A 16,606-nucleotide genomic window follows, 5' to 3' on the forward strand; every position below is an offset into this window, starting at 1 on the left:
GGGTCACAAAGAGTCAGACACGACTAACTAAACAACAACAGCAAGCGCTCCTAGAGGCCAGGGGCGATGTGGATCTGGTAACTAACTGTCCACGAGAAATCTCTACTCTCCGGGGTCTTCTTTCCACGCCTGGTGCTTCTCTCTTATGTATTTGCTTGTTTGGACTCTCAGTCACAATCCACATGGGTAAAAGGTAGTAAATTCAAAACTAGAATAATTCCAGACTTCCCTGGTCCAGTGATTGGCTCCACGCTTCCAGTGCGGGGTGCACAGGTTTGATTCCCAGTCAGGGAAGATGCCACATGCAGGCCAAAACAAAAACCCATAAATTTTAAAAAAAAAGGATATCTCCGGGAGCTTTTTGTTTATAAAGGGGCTGTTTGGCGAGGTGCCAGGAAGAGTGCAGTCACCTGAGGCTGGACTGGACACCAGGGCTCCCATTCTTGGGTCCAGAGGGATGGAGAGAGGGGGCAGTGACTGGACGCTGGGAGTCGAGTCGGGTAGAATCTGCCATCTTGAGGGAAGAAGTGACCTTGAATCAAAGGACACGCTTGGTGTCAGAGAGGAAGAGGAGGGATAAAAGCCCCATCTCCTCTCTCCTCTGCCCCTCCTCCTGGGCTTTCCACTGGAGGAGCCCCCTAGGAGGAGCCCCCCAAGTCGGGCTCTGGAGCAGAGAGCAGGGTGGAGGAGAGGGAGGGCGGATGCAGAGCGGCTGCGGGCGGTGGTCCAGCCTCTAGCTCAACCCGCACGGGCGATCCAGAACCTCGCATCCGGGCTTCAGTCCTGTGGCCCCTCTGCCGAAGCTCTAAGATGATGAGAGAGAGGACCATATGGTGAATGTGCATTCCCATATTTAATCCACGTTTATTACCTCGCCTTTTAAGATCTGTCCGTGTGTGCCCTTGGTACATGACTTGGCAAATTTATAACTGAAAGACATCCGCGGTCCTAACACATGTCCATCCTCCTGCAGTTAAACAGACCTTCGACCTGGAGGAGTATAGCCTCTCCCAGTGCAGCCTGGAGCAGGTGGGTCCATTCCTCAGATCTCACGGCTCCCGAGGTGGCTCAGACGGCAGAGCAGCCACCTGCAGCGTGGGAGACTTGGGTTCAGTCCCTGGGCTGGGAAGACCCCCCCTGGAGAAGGAAATGGCAACCCGCTCCAGCATTGCCTGGGGCATCCTATGGACAGAGGAGCCTGGCAGGCTCCTTGGGGTCCCAGAGAATCATACATGACTGAGGGGCTAACACTTTACTCTTCATGGAATATGAAGATAGAAGGTGTGCACACGCTCTGCACTCACTCGGGGCTACAGGAAGCAGTGGTCACCCCATCTCTTTATTTCTTCCTCCGTTGCAGGTTTTCTTGGAACTCTGCAAGGAGCAGGAGCGGGATGATTCTGATGAGGAAGTTGATCTCTCTGTGAGGTGGAAGCTCCTGCAGGAAGAGCCTTAAAGCCCAAACCCACGATTTTTAAGACAATATTTTATAGCGTTAATATACCTTGGCTCAGATATGATTTCAAAATGCTTTTGAAACTCACGTCATCACTTTTCTCAATAACATGATGGATAGCGGGACTCAGGAGTAAGGTCAGAGCAGTGACGCTCAGCGGACCAGGCAGCTTCCGAAACACTAATTGAAACCATGGTTCCATACAGCAGCAGATTTTTAAATGCACCTAATTATGGAATTTTTATGTTTCTCAGAATGATACAGAAATTAATTTTCTTTCTCTGACCTTTAAAATCTTAACTATTGTCTCATCTTTTTAAGTAGGCAGGTGGATAAATGGTAAAGATTTTGCCTGCCGCTGCAGGAGACACAGGTTTGACCCCTGGGTCGGGAAGATCCCCTGGAGAAGGGCATGGCAACCCACTCCAGTATTCTTGCCTGGGCAATCCCATGGACAGAGGAGCCTGGTGGGCTACATAGGATCACAAGATTGGACAGGACTAAACAATGATTAAACAACGAGAAGTATAAAGTAAGACAGGACTCTAACAGTTGCTGTAAGGGAAGCGGAATCCAACGATGTCACGGGAGCGCGGTCTTGCTCCTTTCATTTCTTTCCACCTGTTCTTCATGTACTCATCTCCCTTTCCTGTCGCTTCTCAGATTTCAGGTGGTACAGTCATGTTGTATCTGTTGTGATGACACAGGAGATGTGAGACCTGTTAAAATGGTTGTAGTGAGAATTCGAACGATCAAGTCGAGGAAAGTTTAAAGAACAAACACGTCTTACAATTTTGAATCACAACAAACTGTGGAAAATTGTGAAAGAGATAGGAATACCAGACCACTTGACTTGCCTCTTGGGAAATCTGTATGCAGGTCAGGAAGCAACAGTTAGAACTGGACATGGACCAACAGACTGGTTCCAAATCGGGAAAGGAGTACATCAAGACTGTATATCGTCACCCTGCTTATTTAACTTATATGCAGAGTACATCATGAGAAACGCTGGGCTGGAGGAAGCAAAAGCTGAGATCAAGATTGCTGGGAGAAATATCACTAACCTCAGATATACAGATGACACCACCCTTGTGGCAGAAAACAATATTATTTTTTGGGGCTCCAAAATCTTTGCAGATAGTGACTGCAGCCTTGAAATTAAAACACACTTACTCATTGGGAGAATAGTTATGACCAACCTAGACAGCATATTCAAAAGCAGAGGCATTATTACTTTGCTGACAAAGGTCCATCTAGTCAAGGCTATGGTTTCTCCAGTGGTCATGTATGGATGTGAGAGTTGGACTATGAAGAAAGCTGAGCACCGAAGAATTGATGCTTTTGAACTGTGGTGTTGGAGAAGACTCTTGAGAGTCCCTTGGACTGCAAAGAGATCCAACCAGTCCATCCTAAAGGAAATCAGTCCTGGGTGTTCATTGGAAGGACTGATGCTGAGGCTGAAACTCCAATTCTTTGGCCACCTGATGTGAAGGGCTGGGTCATTTGAAAAGACCCTGATGCTGGGAGGGATTGGGGGCAGGAGGAGAAGGGGACGACAGAGAATGAGATGGTTGGATGGCATCACTGACTCGATGGAGATCAGTTTGAGTAAACTCCGGGAGTTGGTGATGGACAGGGAGGCCTGGCGTGCTGCAGTCCATGGGGCCGCACAGAGTTAGACATGACTGAGCGACTGAACTAGACTGAAGAAGAGAGAGACGCCTCAGTGACCTGCAGGCTCACAGGGAAAAGGTCCCCTGAGGGCACAGTGACAGGTGGCCGCCTGCAGACCAGGAAGCAACCAGATTCTCTGGCTTCATGATCGTAGGCTTTTAGCCTCCAGAACCATGAGAGAATAAATTTCTGCAGTTTAAGCGTCTCGTGTCTAATGATTCCTCCCTTTTCCCATCTCTGCGCCTCCCAGCCAGGGCTCGAACCCACACCCTTGGCAGTGAAAGCTGGACCACTGGACCGCCAGGGACTCTCTTGTGATACTGTTATTTATAATCAGAAATGGATGCTTGGCCTTTGCCCCCGTTTTAGCACAGAGTTTTTAAAACCTCTGGAATTCCCAAAGGAGGAGAGCTGCATTGGTGCCTTTTGTTATGTTAGCGAGATGACCTGGGACTGAGACTCAGGTGGGGAGTGGTGGTCAAGAAAATCAATCCCGTGATTAAAGGGTTGGAGTTTTCAGGACCACCCCCTGACAGATGGGGAGGAAGGGAGCCTGGAGGCTGAATCAGTCACCAGTGGTTAATCACCAGTGGTTTCAACAATCATGCCTACATGATGAAGCCACCCTAAAAACCCAAGTGTCACTTGTGTTAAAGCACCTGTCTGCAACACAGGAGACGTGGGCTCCATCTCTGGGTCTGGGAGATCCCCTGGAGGAGCGCATGGCAACCACCCCAGTGCTCGCCCGAGAACCCCATGGACAGAGGAGCCTGGCAGGCTACAGTCATAAGTTTGCAAAGAGTCGCAAAGACGTGACAAGCTATTAGCACGCACCCAATAGGCTAGTAGACAGAACTAACAGAGAAAATGAACAACATCAAGCAACTAGATCCAACAGGTATTTATACGGTACTCCACCCACTCAACGGCGACGTGTGTGTTCACCGTTCAGTGGCTCAGTCGTGCCTGACTCTTCCGACCCAGCGTGCCAGGCTCCTCTGTCCGTGGGGTCATCCCAGGCAAGCATACTGTAGTGGTTGCCATCTTCTCCTCTAGGAGATCTTCCCGACTCAAGGATCAAACCTGTGTCTCTTGTGTCTCCTGCATTGGCAGCTGCGTTCTTTACCACTGGGGTGACTTGAAAAGCTCAGAAGAAAGCTTGCCCAAAAGGTGGAATTGAAACACTGTCGCTAGACGGCTACAGGTTTGAAGCCTGCACCCCAGACCACTGAGGATCACTCCGCTCTCTCAAAGTAGAATATACCTCTTTTCAAGCACATGCAGAATACTCACCAAAATAGATCATAGGCTGGGATCACAAAACAAGTCTTAACAAGAGTGATGTTCAAAACAAATTTTCAGACCATAACAGAATTAAACTAGAAATCAATAACCCAAAGACAATAGGAAGATCACCAGATGCTTGGAAATCAAGCAACATACTTTTAAGCAATTCATGGGTCTGAGAGTAAGTCTCAAAGGAGATTGGAAAATATTCTGAACTGAATGAAAATGAGGAACAGAGGAATGAAAACTCTAATTATCCAAACGATGCTTTGGGGAAATCTTTTCTCTGATCAAACCATTTACTTTCTCCTGGTTGAAAGACAGTGCTTGAAATTTTGATATTAGCCATACCATCTTAGACATCATAGAGAAAAGCTACGGATGTTGAGTTTCCCCTGTAATATTGCTCTTTTTCACATGATACGGCCAGGCAGCCACCTCTAAATGCCACTGCTTGGTGGGACCTGGCCGGGTGTCAGAGGAAAGCCAAACAGTTGAAGACTGACCATGTGAGTGTTGTGCTTGTCAGGACCAACAGAATCTTTTCTGAAAGCGGTCTTCACGGGAGTGTTCACAGATGTCACACAGTTACAGCCAGTTCTAGAGATGAGGTGGAAACCGGGGGGAAAACGTGGATCGTTTTCTTCCAAATAAGAGACCAGTGGATCAGCTGTGCTTCTGAATTCCTTGCTCCAAATTTCTCAAAAGTAATTTCATTGTATTTTTTCTGGTTTTGTTTTATGTGTTTTGGTGTTTTTTTTTTTTTCTTTTTTCCTTCTCATCACAAAATTATAAACAAGGCCTTAAGAAATAAATGCCAACCATCTGTGGAGGCATTATTTTGAAAAAAGGAGCCGTTTTGATGTTTGGGGATATTTAATGTTTGATATTACAAAGATGAAAATATGGAATTAAAACATCAGTTTTTAAAAATAATGCAACTGGTTTTAAGCCAGAAATAAGTGTGAAAATTTGCTAACAAATTAATTGTGGAGAACTAAGAGTCTTGAGATCTGAGAAGGTGGATTGTTTTTGAAGTTACAGCTGTTTAATTTAACTGCACAATAATTTAGGGCCATTCTGGTTAAACTGCTTTTCTGACTTCATGACTGTTTACAAAAGTATTTTTATTGTCCTTATCTCTCAGGCTCTAAGAATTTTAGAAATGCAAGATGCTTTCCAGTTTTCACTCTGCATACCATGTATTGAATCAGAATGTGAAATATGTAGCTTCTCCTTATCACAGTATGATTTCAAATACATTGTGATTGTGCTAAGTTCTTTGGTCGTGTCCGACTCTTTGTGACCCCATGGACTGTAACCCCCCCAGGCTCCTCAGTCCATGGGATTCTCCAGGCAAGAACACTGGAGCGGGTGCGTGCCCTCCTCCAGGGGATCTTCCCGACCCAGGGATCAAACTCGCATCTCTTCTGTCTCCTACAGTGGCAGGTGAGTTCTTTACCACGAGCTTGCAGTAAATAGAACTTTCACGCTCCTGTAGCATAGACACATTGTTCTGAATTTCACGACCACACTAGAGGAGAAAAATCAGCCATTAAAATCTGAAACTACGAGATGTATGATAAGGAATTTCAGTGATTGCTACACTTTGGATGACCGCCAGCATGTATATGAACTGGGGAAATAAAGCCGGCAGTGTTCGTTCACAATGGAGACATCTAAGGGGCGGAGCCAAACTGAAGTTTCCACACTTTCCGGGGCTGTGGCTGACCCCGTGGTGAGGGGGTCACCCTCATGGACACCCGCCCTGCATCGCAGTCCTGAGCGGTCCCTTCCAGGTATCTCCACAGGCTCTACCCTCGGGGCAGTGCGGGGGACCCCCGGCTCCCTCTCCCTGGCCCCGGACCCCTTCCTTTCCTCTGGGAACTGTCTCCCTCCCTCCAAATGTCATCCCGGGGCCCCCATCCCGCCTCCTCGGTCCGCTTCTGTCTGGACTGCCGCTCAGCTCATTGCAGCTGCAGGCAGTTTCTTCCCCCGGCGAGGCGCTGGCCAACGTGCCTCCTTCAACACCGCTCTGCACCTCTCCTCTGAGCTTTGTCTCCAGGAAACGGCACCGACCAGAGCATCGTCCTGCTCGTAACCATCAGGACGAGAGCTCCAGGCGGCAGCCAGCCTGCTCCCGGTCGAGGGACAAGGTTGCGGCCGCCACGCGGTTTCTCTTCGTGGCCAATGTGACCCACGCAGCAGAGGGAGCGGGCCGGTCACTCCAGGTTCGGGACTTCAGGGCCGTGTCCAGGACGGGCTGCTGGCTCTCTGCGCCAAAGCCCTGACTCATTTTTTCAAGCCCCATCCCTGGCGTGTTTCCCAGAAAACTGAGGCCTGTTCCAGATTCTCTTTACTTGCTAACATTCAGCTGAGACACACTGTGTCTTCCTGCAGTGAAGACCGTTCGGGAGCAGTCAAGTCCTGCCATTTTCAGGAGAGGCTCAGCAAGACATATATGTGTAGCGTTGGTTGATCAGGGCTACGGAATGGAAAAGTGTGGTATTATTATGCACAAAAGCATTGGGGGAACTGCTGCAATAAAATCGATGAACAAATCTACCTATTCACCACCCCGCCCACACATATTCTGTGTCTGTCTCTCTGCTCAAGGTTGAATGTGCTAAAGCTGTGACTTGTGGCTTATCTTCCTGCCCTCTGATTGCCAGTGCAGACCTCTGGAAGAATAATGCTGCCTTTTGCAGGCAATTTTAGGTAGAGTCCTTGGAGTATTTTCACAGCAAACTCACCTATACACAAGTCCAAGGGTGCTGGTTTTTTAACCTGCTACAGCCTCTCAAAGCCCAGTCCAGGTGGAGTTCCTGCCCTCCATCTCAATCACAAGCTCAAGTATATTACAGCCTCGCCAGAATATCCTGCATAAACCACTAGCAAATCTAATTAACGGTTGTTGTTCAGCCTCTAAGTCTTGTCTGACTCTTTCGTGACCCCATGGACTGTAGCCCACCAGGCTCCTCTGTCCATGGGATTCTCCAGGCAAGAATGCTGGAGTGGGTTGCCACTTCCTCCTCCAGAAGACCTTCCTTCCCGGGGATCAAACCCACGTCTCCTGCATTGGCAGGCGGATTCTTCACCTCTGAGTCACCAGGGAAGTCCAAAATCAACTACACTCCAATTAAAAAAAAAATTCTTAAAAAAGGAAGAAAAGTGGGTGGAAAGTGATTTTGGCAAACCTGTCCCAGGACCGGCTCACCTGCATCCCAGGGGACGAGGACCCGGACCGTCTCAGGCTGCTCTCCATCCCCGGTCCTCCTGGCACTCAGCCTCTCGCTGCGACTGTGGATCCTACTCATTCATTCACTCATTCGTTCGCTCAGCCCACCCGCCCAGAGCAAAGGCTTCAGCCGGCTTCCACCGGCCGCAGGCGCACCAGCCTCCCTCTCCTCTCCTCTGGTCCCAGGTTCTTGTCTCTGACGGTCTAGAAGCTACGAGTGGAAGATGCTCCATCTTTAGCCCAAGATTCCTTCAGATGAGAGAATAGTAAGAGCTATAAGCTTTAAAATAAGGTCCCTGAGAGCGGACCATTCCAAATCATAAGTTAATCCATCAGCATGACAAAAAATGGGCTGTGACAGACTGTGTCCAGTTTAAAAGTTAAACTCTCAGAGTTAATTGTGGGACCAGAAAATCAAGGGGGTGGCGAACCCTATGTGCGTGTTTGGAGGCCAATGGGAGTGACTTTCACTTTGTGGGGTGTTTCTATGCATTTGTTTGTGTGTGTGTCAATAAAACGGTACTAGTCAAAATTCAGTAACATCTGCATTTAAGGAGAATGTTAGTGTTTCTTTGTGGAATGTAGATGCACATGTATTTAAAATTAAATTTTATCTGGACTTGTGTATTATTTTGTTGCCTTAGATGCTGACCTATTGCCTGGTCCCTAAGACAGTCTTCTTGTGTCCATTACACCATAAAACTGACCACATGGCCCCTGCCATCACCAGGTTCGGGCCTGCTTCTCCACCTGAGCCCATTTACTCTGCTTCTCTGAAATATCCCAGATCCATCAGTATTCTCTTATCCTTGTCATGGCTCAGAAATTATCTTTGCTTCTTTGCCAGCTTTCCTGAGGAAGGGGTTTGAATCTCCTGGTCCTGGGAGGCTGTTCCCACTCCTGCCCGTAGCGTTCATGGTCTGTGACGCATCCTCCTTCCATCCTCGGAGCCGAGCATCCGGCCACCTGGACTGGTCCCTCGCAGCTCTCCCCTGATTGGCACTGTGGCTGGCACTGGCCTGGTACTGCTGGGGACGCATCGCCGTCTGCTGGGCACCAATCAGGGCTCTCACCACCCTTCTCGATATACCTTGGTCAGTGAGAAGGGTCTTCAATCCAGTTGAGGGCGTGCTGGCATGGTTTCCAGCAAGAGGTCACAAGCATCTTTCTCTGTAACCTTCTTACACAACCCTTTCCAAAAGACATCTCCCTTCCACCTCGTCCCTCTTTCTGGCTCCCATGAGGGGCAGAAAGCCTTCTCAGCAGCATTTCTCCCTTAAATGAACCTCTCAGTAACTGTGCAGCTCACAGACAGAATACCAGCCCTTCGTCCCCAAACCCAAGTGAATGCATTGGTATATTTTTAACTGAGTCCTGTGCTTAAACCATGAACGATACTTATCTTAACTTTCTTATTTAAGATTTTTAAAAAACTGATTTGTACTATCAGTCCAGTTCAGTCGCTCAGTTGTGTCCAACTCTTTGCGACCCCACGGCCTGCAGCGTGCCAGGCTTCCCTGCCCATCACAGAGCTCCCAGAGCTTTGGATTATGTGCTGACTTATGAGACCATCTGGATGTAAAACTACGAGAGGCCCTGATGCACGTCCTTCTCTGCTCGGCTGCCCGGGGGGAGCACAGCCCCCCAGCGCCCTGGGCGGGAGGGTCAGTCTCACGGGGTCGTCCCACCCCGAATACGAGGGTAGGTGTGCACACGCTGTGCGCTCACTCAGCACGAGAAGCAGGATGACACTCCTGTCTCTATCTCCTCCCTCCTTTCAGGTATTCCCGGAGCTCTCCAAGGAGCAGGAGCTGGATGATTTAAAGGAGGAACTTGACCCCTCAGGGAGGCAGAAGTTCCTCCCACAGGAAGAGCCTTGAAGCCCCAAACCCCCCATGTTCCCCTTTGAGCCTGTGGTTGTTTACTCAGACATTCATTTTTATAGCATCAGTGTCATATTTGTAGAGACCACAGTGTAAGCATTGATGTGGTTCTCTGTGGGTGGAGAGGAGGCGTGAGTGCTGGATCAGTGCAGTGGTGACGTGGGCAGAGGCATGTGGCTGAGCCCAGCCTGCAGGAATGTCTTAGTGTCTCTGCAGGTTACCCTGATTCCGTTCCCCTGATTCCATTCCTCTGTATAAATGGTGAATAAACAAGGTTACTTTTATAAAATTGTTTCAGTTTCTGAGTATGATAAACAAATTTTCTTTAATTTTTTCTTTTATCACAACCTTAATTTAAAAAAAGTTTACCACCTCACCTAGACCCCTTTCCAATTTGGAGAAGGCCACCACTAACAAACTATAAGATAATTATTTTAACTGCCTAGAGGACTGGAAGATGGGGGATTGGGAAGAAGAGAACAGAAGACTTCCCAGAGCCCGTTATTTTCAGAACTGCCACCTGAGCCATTTTTTATAGAGAGATCATGGCCCTGGTTTGTGACCATTCAGTACGAGATTCTATTGGACTTATTGCAAAAATGCAAACCACAGCTGCTGGGCATTTAGATCCAGCTGTCTCAGCAATGTCACAACTAGTTTTTGCTTGTTGGAAAGTCCTTCATAAAAGACCATTTCCTTCCTTTTCTCTGATGAGGGGTTTTGAATAGCAGAGATGCTTAAAAACAAATACAAAGAGATGGTTATGTCAAGGTGAATGCAAATTTCTGGAACTCTATGCTGCATATCTACTATTCAAAAGATGGGGAGTTATGGAGAAATGGTGTTCTGTGTTTCAGAAAATTGAAGAGCCTGGGTCCTTTAAGAAATCCCAGCAGGGCAAAAAGATGTTGGCAAAGAATTCAGAGAAGGAGGGTATGAGTTCTGGAAGGAGCAGGATGGTGCTGTTGGTGAGAAACAGGTTTCATCTGCTCCTCAAAGATTCTCTCAGCTGGTCTAATAATCAAATCGACATGTGAGAGAGTAACAGGAGAAAAACAAATTTATCTTCACACATATGGGAATCCTACATACACAAGAGGTTCAAAGACAAAAGGGTAAGATGAGGAATGAATATATATACCCTCCTGAGCTAAGAAATGAGGCAGGGACCTGGGCTTCCAAGGGGAGGAGGGGACTCACAGGACAAGCAGAAGAGCAGGTGCTGAGTGATTGGAGGTGGGCCACTCAGATAAAAGGGGTCCCTGGCAATTGTCCTCCTCCTGGAAAGACCCCCTTTTCCATTTTCCTAGGTAACTGGTGGAGGGGCCGATGTTTCTTGAGGCCGCAGGGTCTCAGCTGCCTTCGGCTCAGGATGACCCACAGAGATGGTGCGTGTTGGGAACGCTCGTTCTGAACTCCTTCAAGGGGCTGCTGATGAGCTTCCTTCTCAAGGGTTTCCTCTCGGGATTTTTGTGGGAATCAGATGCAGAAAGCATTACATGGCTTATGTGTTAGATTTTAGTCACCCCATACAATGAACGTGCCTCTTAGCTTAAATGTACAAGGATTTTAGAAGAAAATGATCAGAGACTTCCCTGGAGGTCCCATGGTGAAGACTTGGCTTCCCAGTGCAGCGGGTGTGGGTTTGATCCCTAGTCAGGGAGCTAAGATTCCACATGCCTTGAAGCCAAAAAACCAGAACAGGAAAAATGGAATCGATACTGTAACAAATTGAACAGAGACTTTAAAAATGTTCCACATCAAAAAAGACTTTTTAAAATTTTCAAAGTAAAAGAAAATGATTACATTACGGAATACAATATTTGCAATTATTATTCATTGTTCATATCATCTCATCTTGATTGGACTTCCTGGTGGCTCAGACAGTAAAGAATTGCCTATAGGAGACCCAAATTCCATCCCTGATTTGGGAAGATCCCCTGGAGAAGGGAGTGGCACCCCACTCCAGTATTCTTGCCTGGAGAATTCTCTGCACGGACTGAGGAACTTGGAAAACTATAGTCCAGGGAGTCGCAAAGAGTCAGACACAACTGAGTGACTAACACTTCACATCTTGATTAAAGGAGTTGGGACAGCTTACAATAAAAATAAAGTACTAATAAAGACTATTAGTACATGGGTTAATAAATAAATAAATAAATAACAGGAAAACTAAAAGATACTGAGAAAACACAAAATGAGAAGAGGGAAAAAAAATGGATAAAAATTTAGGCATGTGTAAAATGATACACCATTTGTGACAATGGTTTTCAAATGGAGTGAAATAATTTTTCATTATTAAAAGGGCTGCAGCTGCATCTCAAAGGAGTTAGTCAGTCTTTCCAAGTTTCACAGTAAATGGACAGTTGACAATCCTGCAGCTGCAGAAGCCTTCTGGGAAAGAGCGACGTGTCTATCAGCCTAGAACATTCCACGAAACAAAGGGGAAGTTAAAATTATTGTGAAAATTACCCCATCATGGTGACATTCTATTAAGAGAAACATTTTTTTTCTGTAAACTACATGAATGCTGGTATATGAGAACTTGACATCGTATAAAAACTCATCTGCCTTGTCTCATAAACCATACAGCAGTCATCCCACCACTTCCAACAGAAGTAGAAGGAGCAATCAGATGATTCTTCTTCGTAGAGAAGAAGCATAAAACTGGACAAAGTTACAGTCAAAACTTGCAGTGTCTATACATTTTTAAATCAACTATTGAGCATTTTCTTCTACAAGGGATCTTCTACAGTTTGGGTACTGTGCCAAAGCGAAGTTATTCAAGGTCAAGGGGGGAATTTGAAATTTCACAAACTTTGGATAAATATTCGAGACCCAAAAAAGAAAATCTTCACAGTACTATCTGCTTTACAGTTGCTCACTAGGAAACTCAGTAGTCATGCCGTTAAGGTCTGAGTATGACTTCTTTTGTGCCTTTTCCAAGTCAAAAGAATAGGCTTGGCTCTGAACCTATTTATCTTTGATAAATCCTGGAAGGAAAACAAACCACTTGGGCTCTTCCATAAGTAGTCTTTTTTAAAAATCAATGAAAATAAAGTGCATTTTCTCTTTCTCCTTGTTCCTGAGACATTGGTGCAAATAAGCCCAGTTTTCACCACTCCATCCCATGATGACATGAAGAATTCCACCCAGACACTCAAGGTTTTGCTTCAAAAGGATAATGGAGCCTCATTCTGCTGCTGTAGCTTACCCCAGTGTTCAGTAAAGACCTTATGAAGAGTAGCATGCCCATTCCTTCTCAAATATAATAGGAGGTGGAGAGTCTTGCATAAGAAGTGGAAAATGGTTTCTTTGCTGCTTGATTTCTCTGTTATTTGCTGTCTCAATCTTTTTAAAAAATACATTTATTTGTTTATTAGGCTACACTGGGTCTCGGTTGTGGCATGCAGGATCTTTAGTTGTGGCAAGCAACCTCTCAGTTGTGCCTGTGGGATCTAGTTTCCTGACCAGGGATCAAACCCAGGCCCTTGCACTGGGAGTGTGGGGTCTTCTTAGCCACTGGACCAGGCTATCTCAATCTTACATGGAAGATTTCTGTTATAAGATAAATACATCCTTCCCTCCCACTCCACATCCTTAGAGGCTGTGAAAAAGATGAGAAAAATAAATGCATAATGAGTATGAAAAAGAGAGACTCTCGGTAGATCAGAAACTGTGAAGAATTTCTGGAAAAAAAAAAAGAAAGCTACTAAGAGGACATCGAAAAAGAAAAATTACCCCAAATTACAGGTCATGGAGGACGGTAAAAAAAAGTGGGGGCTCCACACTTAACAAAGGTGGATACGGGATAACAGGGGCCTGAGGTCGAATTACAGATGGGTTTTTGCAAAGGCTGAGCCCACATAACACCTTCCGTGGGCCGGCAGTGTTCATCCAGCAGGACCGGGAGGTGCGCGTAGAGAGGGCAGTGCTGATGGGACTGGCGTGGGAGGAGGTGCTGGGATGGAAACCGCGCCTCTGACGGACGAGTCCCGTGCTCATCCTCCTGAGAGCTCCCTCCGTGTGTACTGACAGATGAGGCCACGGCTGTGCGCCTCAGTCCTGGCTCGTTTACGCCACATCAGTGATAAATGCTTCCCCAGTGAAGGCGTTTCACGCGTTTCTCATTCCACATAATCTTCTATTCTCCCTCTATGCTTATATGTGCATCTGCCATTATTCCCGCTTCTTCAGTGTTTCAACCTCTTCTTTCATGTATTCAATTCCGTTTACAAACTTTGTATTTACTTCTCCAAGTGTTTTTGGCTGCACTGGGTCTTCGTCGCGTGTGTAGGCCTCTCACCGTGGGGCCTCCTCTGGTTGCAGAGTGCCGGCCCTAGGCTCACGGGTTCAGGAGTTGCGGTTCACGGGCTTAGTCACCCCTCAGCATGTGAGGTCCTCCGGGACTGGGGATCAAACCCATGTCCCCTGCATGGGCAGGTGGATTCTGAACCACTGGACCACCAGGGAAATCCTCAGTTTTTATTGGGTCACTAACATGCTAAATTCTGAGGCTATACAGATGAGTAAGATACACTCTCTACTCTCAAGAATCTCAGCTGAGTAGGAGAGACAGAGACAAACAAGGTGACTCAAATAAAATATAATGGAGGCTATAATTCATGGGTGTCTAATGTGTTGTGAAAGCAAAGAAGAAGAGGCTAATAGTTCTTCCTGGGGACCATTCCACCATCACTGTCCCCTAACTGACCATACTATTGAAGGAGAGTGCAAATTTTATTATGAGGTATCTTACTAGACACAATCTTATAATACTCAACCCAAATTAAAAAGAAAACGTGAATTTAAAGGCTATTTTTTAACTTATGCAAATATCTTTGAAGCAGCCTAGGATTTAAAAAAAAATCACCAAAGCACGCGGGACAAATAAGTGAAATAATCTGACTACCAGATGCGGCCATTCTTAAGTTTTACTTGTAGTTTTTGCGTAACAAGTTACCTATCAGCTCCCATAAAATATAGTTGCTTCAATTATTATAACATAGCAACTTCCAACTTTGTTAAGTCATTCTTTATCTTTTTTAGCTTATTTATTTATCTATTTGATGTGAACCAATTTTAAAGTCTTTGTTGAGCTGATTACCATCTTGCTTCCGTTGTTTATGTTCTGGTTTTTTCTGGCCATGAGGCGCGTGGGGTTCTTAGCTTCCCAGACCAGGGATCAAACCCACACCCCTTCATTGGAGGGTGAGGTCTTAACCACTGGACCACCAGGGAAGTCCCCGCTCTTTCTTATTAACCTATTCTTTCTCCTGTGTATCTCTAAGTTAACATCACCTGATACTTTGCTGCGCAGACAATACCTGCCTCTCACAATCCAAATTTTCTGTTAAAATGTTAATCCGGTTGCATTTAGCTTTGGGGTATGATGAAGCACTTGCTTATAGCAGAGCACAAAGCCCTGTGGCCGTCTTACTGGATTCAGAAATCGGCGAGGGTTAAACCTTGCCTCCATCTTACAAGAAATAAACAGCTTGACCTCTGACACCTCACGGAATCGACGTGTACGCAGGAGGAGCCTCTCCTTGGCACTGAACCTCTCTCTCTGAACCACTTGGGAAGTCAGAGCCTCACATCTGCTTTGATTCACGATGCTGGACTCAAAAAACATTTTGTTGCTCTGTTTTTTGGTGTGGGAATTTAGTGTGCTGTGGTCACCCTGGACAGATTAAATACTTGTGATGTTTCCCATTAAGTTGTTGACTTCCTGCAGCTGTTGAAAAATCTCTCATTAACACTGGCTTCCAACGTCAGAGGCCAGCTCTCCTCTTAATCGTTTGCATCTTGCTGTCACTGCTGCGTGGAGGCGGCAAATGCACACACATGTCCAGCCAGGCTGGCCATTTGGAAGTTTGCAGGTCCAAACTGATATCATGCTGTTCAAAAGAGGCAGCTGAACAAAATGATCATCCCATTTTGCTTCAAAATTAACTCAAGGAAGTTTTGCTTGGAGTGCGACAAAGTACGACCTCACGTGCTCTTTGCTGCTGATCTTCAGTCGCTTCAGTTCAGCTCAGTTCAGTCGCTCAGTCGTGTCCACTCTACGACGCGGTGAACCGCAGCACGCCAGGCCTCCCTGTCCATCACCAACCCCCGGAGTCCACCCAAGCCCATGTCCATTGAGTCGGTGATGCCATCCAACCATCTCATCCTCTGTCGTCCCCTTCTCCTCCTGCCCCCAATCCCTCCCAGCATCAGGGTCTTTTTCAATGAATAAGCTCTTTGCATCAGGTGGCCAAAGTATTGGAGTTTCAGCTTCAACACCAGTCCTTCCAATGAACACCCAGGACTGATCTCCTCTAGGATGGACTGGTTGGATGTCCTTGCAGTCCAAGCGACTCTCAGTTGCTTCAGTTGTGTCCAGTTCTTTGCGGCCCCATGGACTGCAGCCTGCCAGGCTCCTCTGTCCATGGGATTCTCCAGGCAAGAATACTGAAGTGGGTTGCCATTCCCTTCTCCAGGGGAACCTTCCTGATCCAGGGATCGGACCCGAGTCTCCTGCATCTCCTTCATCAGCAGGTGAATTCTTTCCCACTGAGCCACCAGGGGAGCCCTCTTGTGTCCTACCGTTGGGGAACGTGAGACTAAAAAGGTACTGAAGGGAGTCATGCAGTTAAGTCCATATTGAAGCCTTCAGGTCAGGTGACCAAGGCTTGCTGGAGCATCTATAAAAATAAAATAAGAGGAATTCTCTGTGGAAAGAACATAAAAAATGGAGCTGGTTTGGCACCAAAATAAACTGGAGCCAGGCAGGCAGAACAGATCTGGGGTTTCGTCCTGTACTTTGCGTTCTTAGAAAACCACAGACAGACAGCTCTAAGGACTTCTAATTCTGCTGAGGTCCCACCGGGAAAGCCCCCAAAGAGAGGCTCTGAGGACAGTGATCACGGAGACGCGATGTCAAGCTGTGGGGCTCGTGGTCAGGCCGCGAGGGTCACTCCGTCCTCTTATCAGGTCACCCTACTGTGACTTCTGTGGTTTGGTTTATAAATGCCTTGCCCACCTTCCCACCCCTGTTTACACACCTTTGCAAACAATAAAGCT

General features: G+C 46.8%; 1 protein-coding gene and 1 non-coding gene across 4 annotated transcripts in view; one reads left to right on the plus strand and one right to left on the minus strand.

Annotated features, from left to right (window-relative positions):
* LOC110126162 (ATP-binding cassette sub-family A member 9-like) overlaps positions 1-9,785 on the plus strand; it is a 61,817-nt gene extending 52,032 nt beyond the window's left edge. The window contains exons 38-39 of one of the 3 annotated variants that reach the window (XM_020875641.2): positions 974-1,029; positions 9,437-9,785. In XM_020875641.2, coding sequence (XP_020731300.2) covers positions 974-1,029; positions 9,437-9,535 — 155 coding nt within the window. In that variant the 3' untranslated portion in view covers positions 9,536-9,785. Of the gene's footprint in view, positions 1-973; positions 1,030-1,360; positions 5,695-9,436 lie in introns of those variants that run through there. The other 2 variants (XM_070480083.1, XM_070480084.1) reach the window with 2 other exon arrangements.
* TRNASTOP-UCA (transfer RNA opal suppressor (anticodon UCA)) lies at positions 4,291-4,374 on the minus strand. The gene has a single exon. It is a non-coding gene; the product is annotated as a tRNA-Sec (tRNA).
* Positions 9,786-16,606: the final 6,821 nt, after the last annotated feature.

The sequence above is a fragment of the Odocoileus virginianus genome, chromosome 17 (assembly GCF_023699985.2).
Source record: "Odocoileus virginianus isolate 20LAN1187 ecotype Illinois chromosome 17, Ovbor_1.2, whole genome shotgun sequence".
Lineage (NCBI taxonomy): Eukaryota > Metazoa > Chordata > Mammalia > Artiodactyla > Cervidae > Odocoileus > Odocoileus virginianus.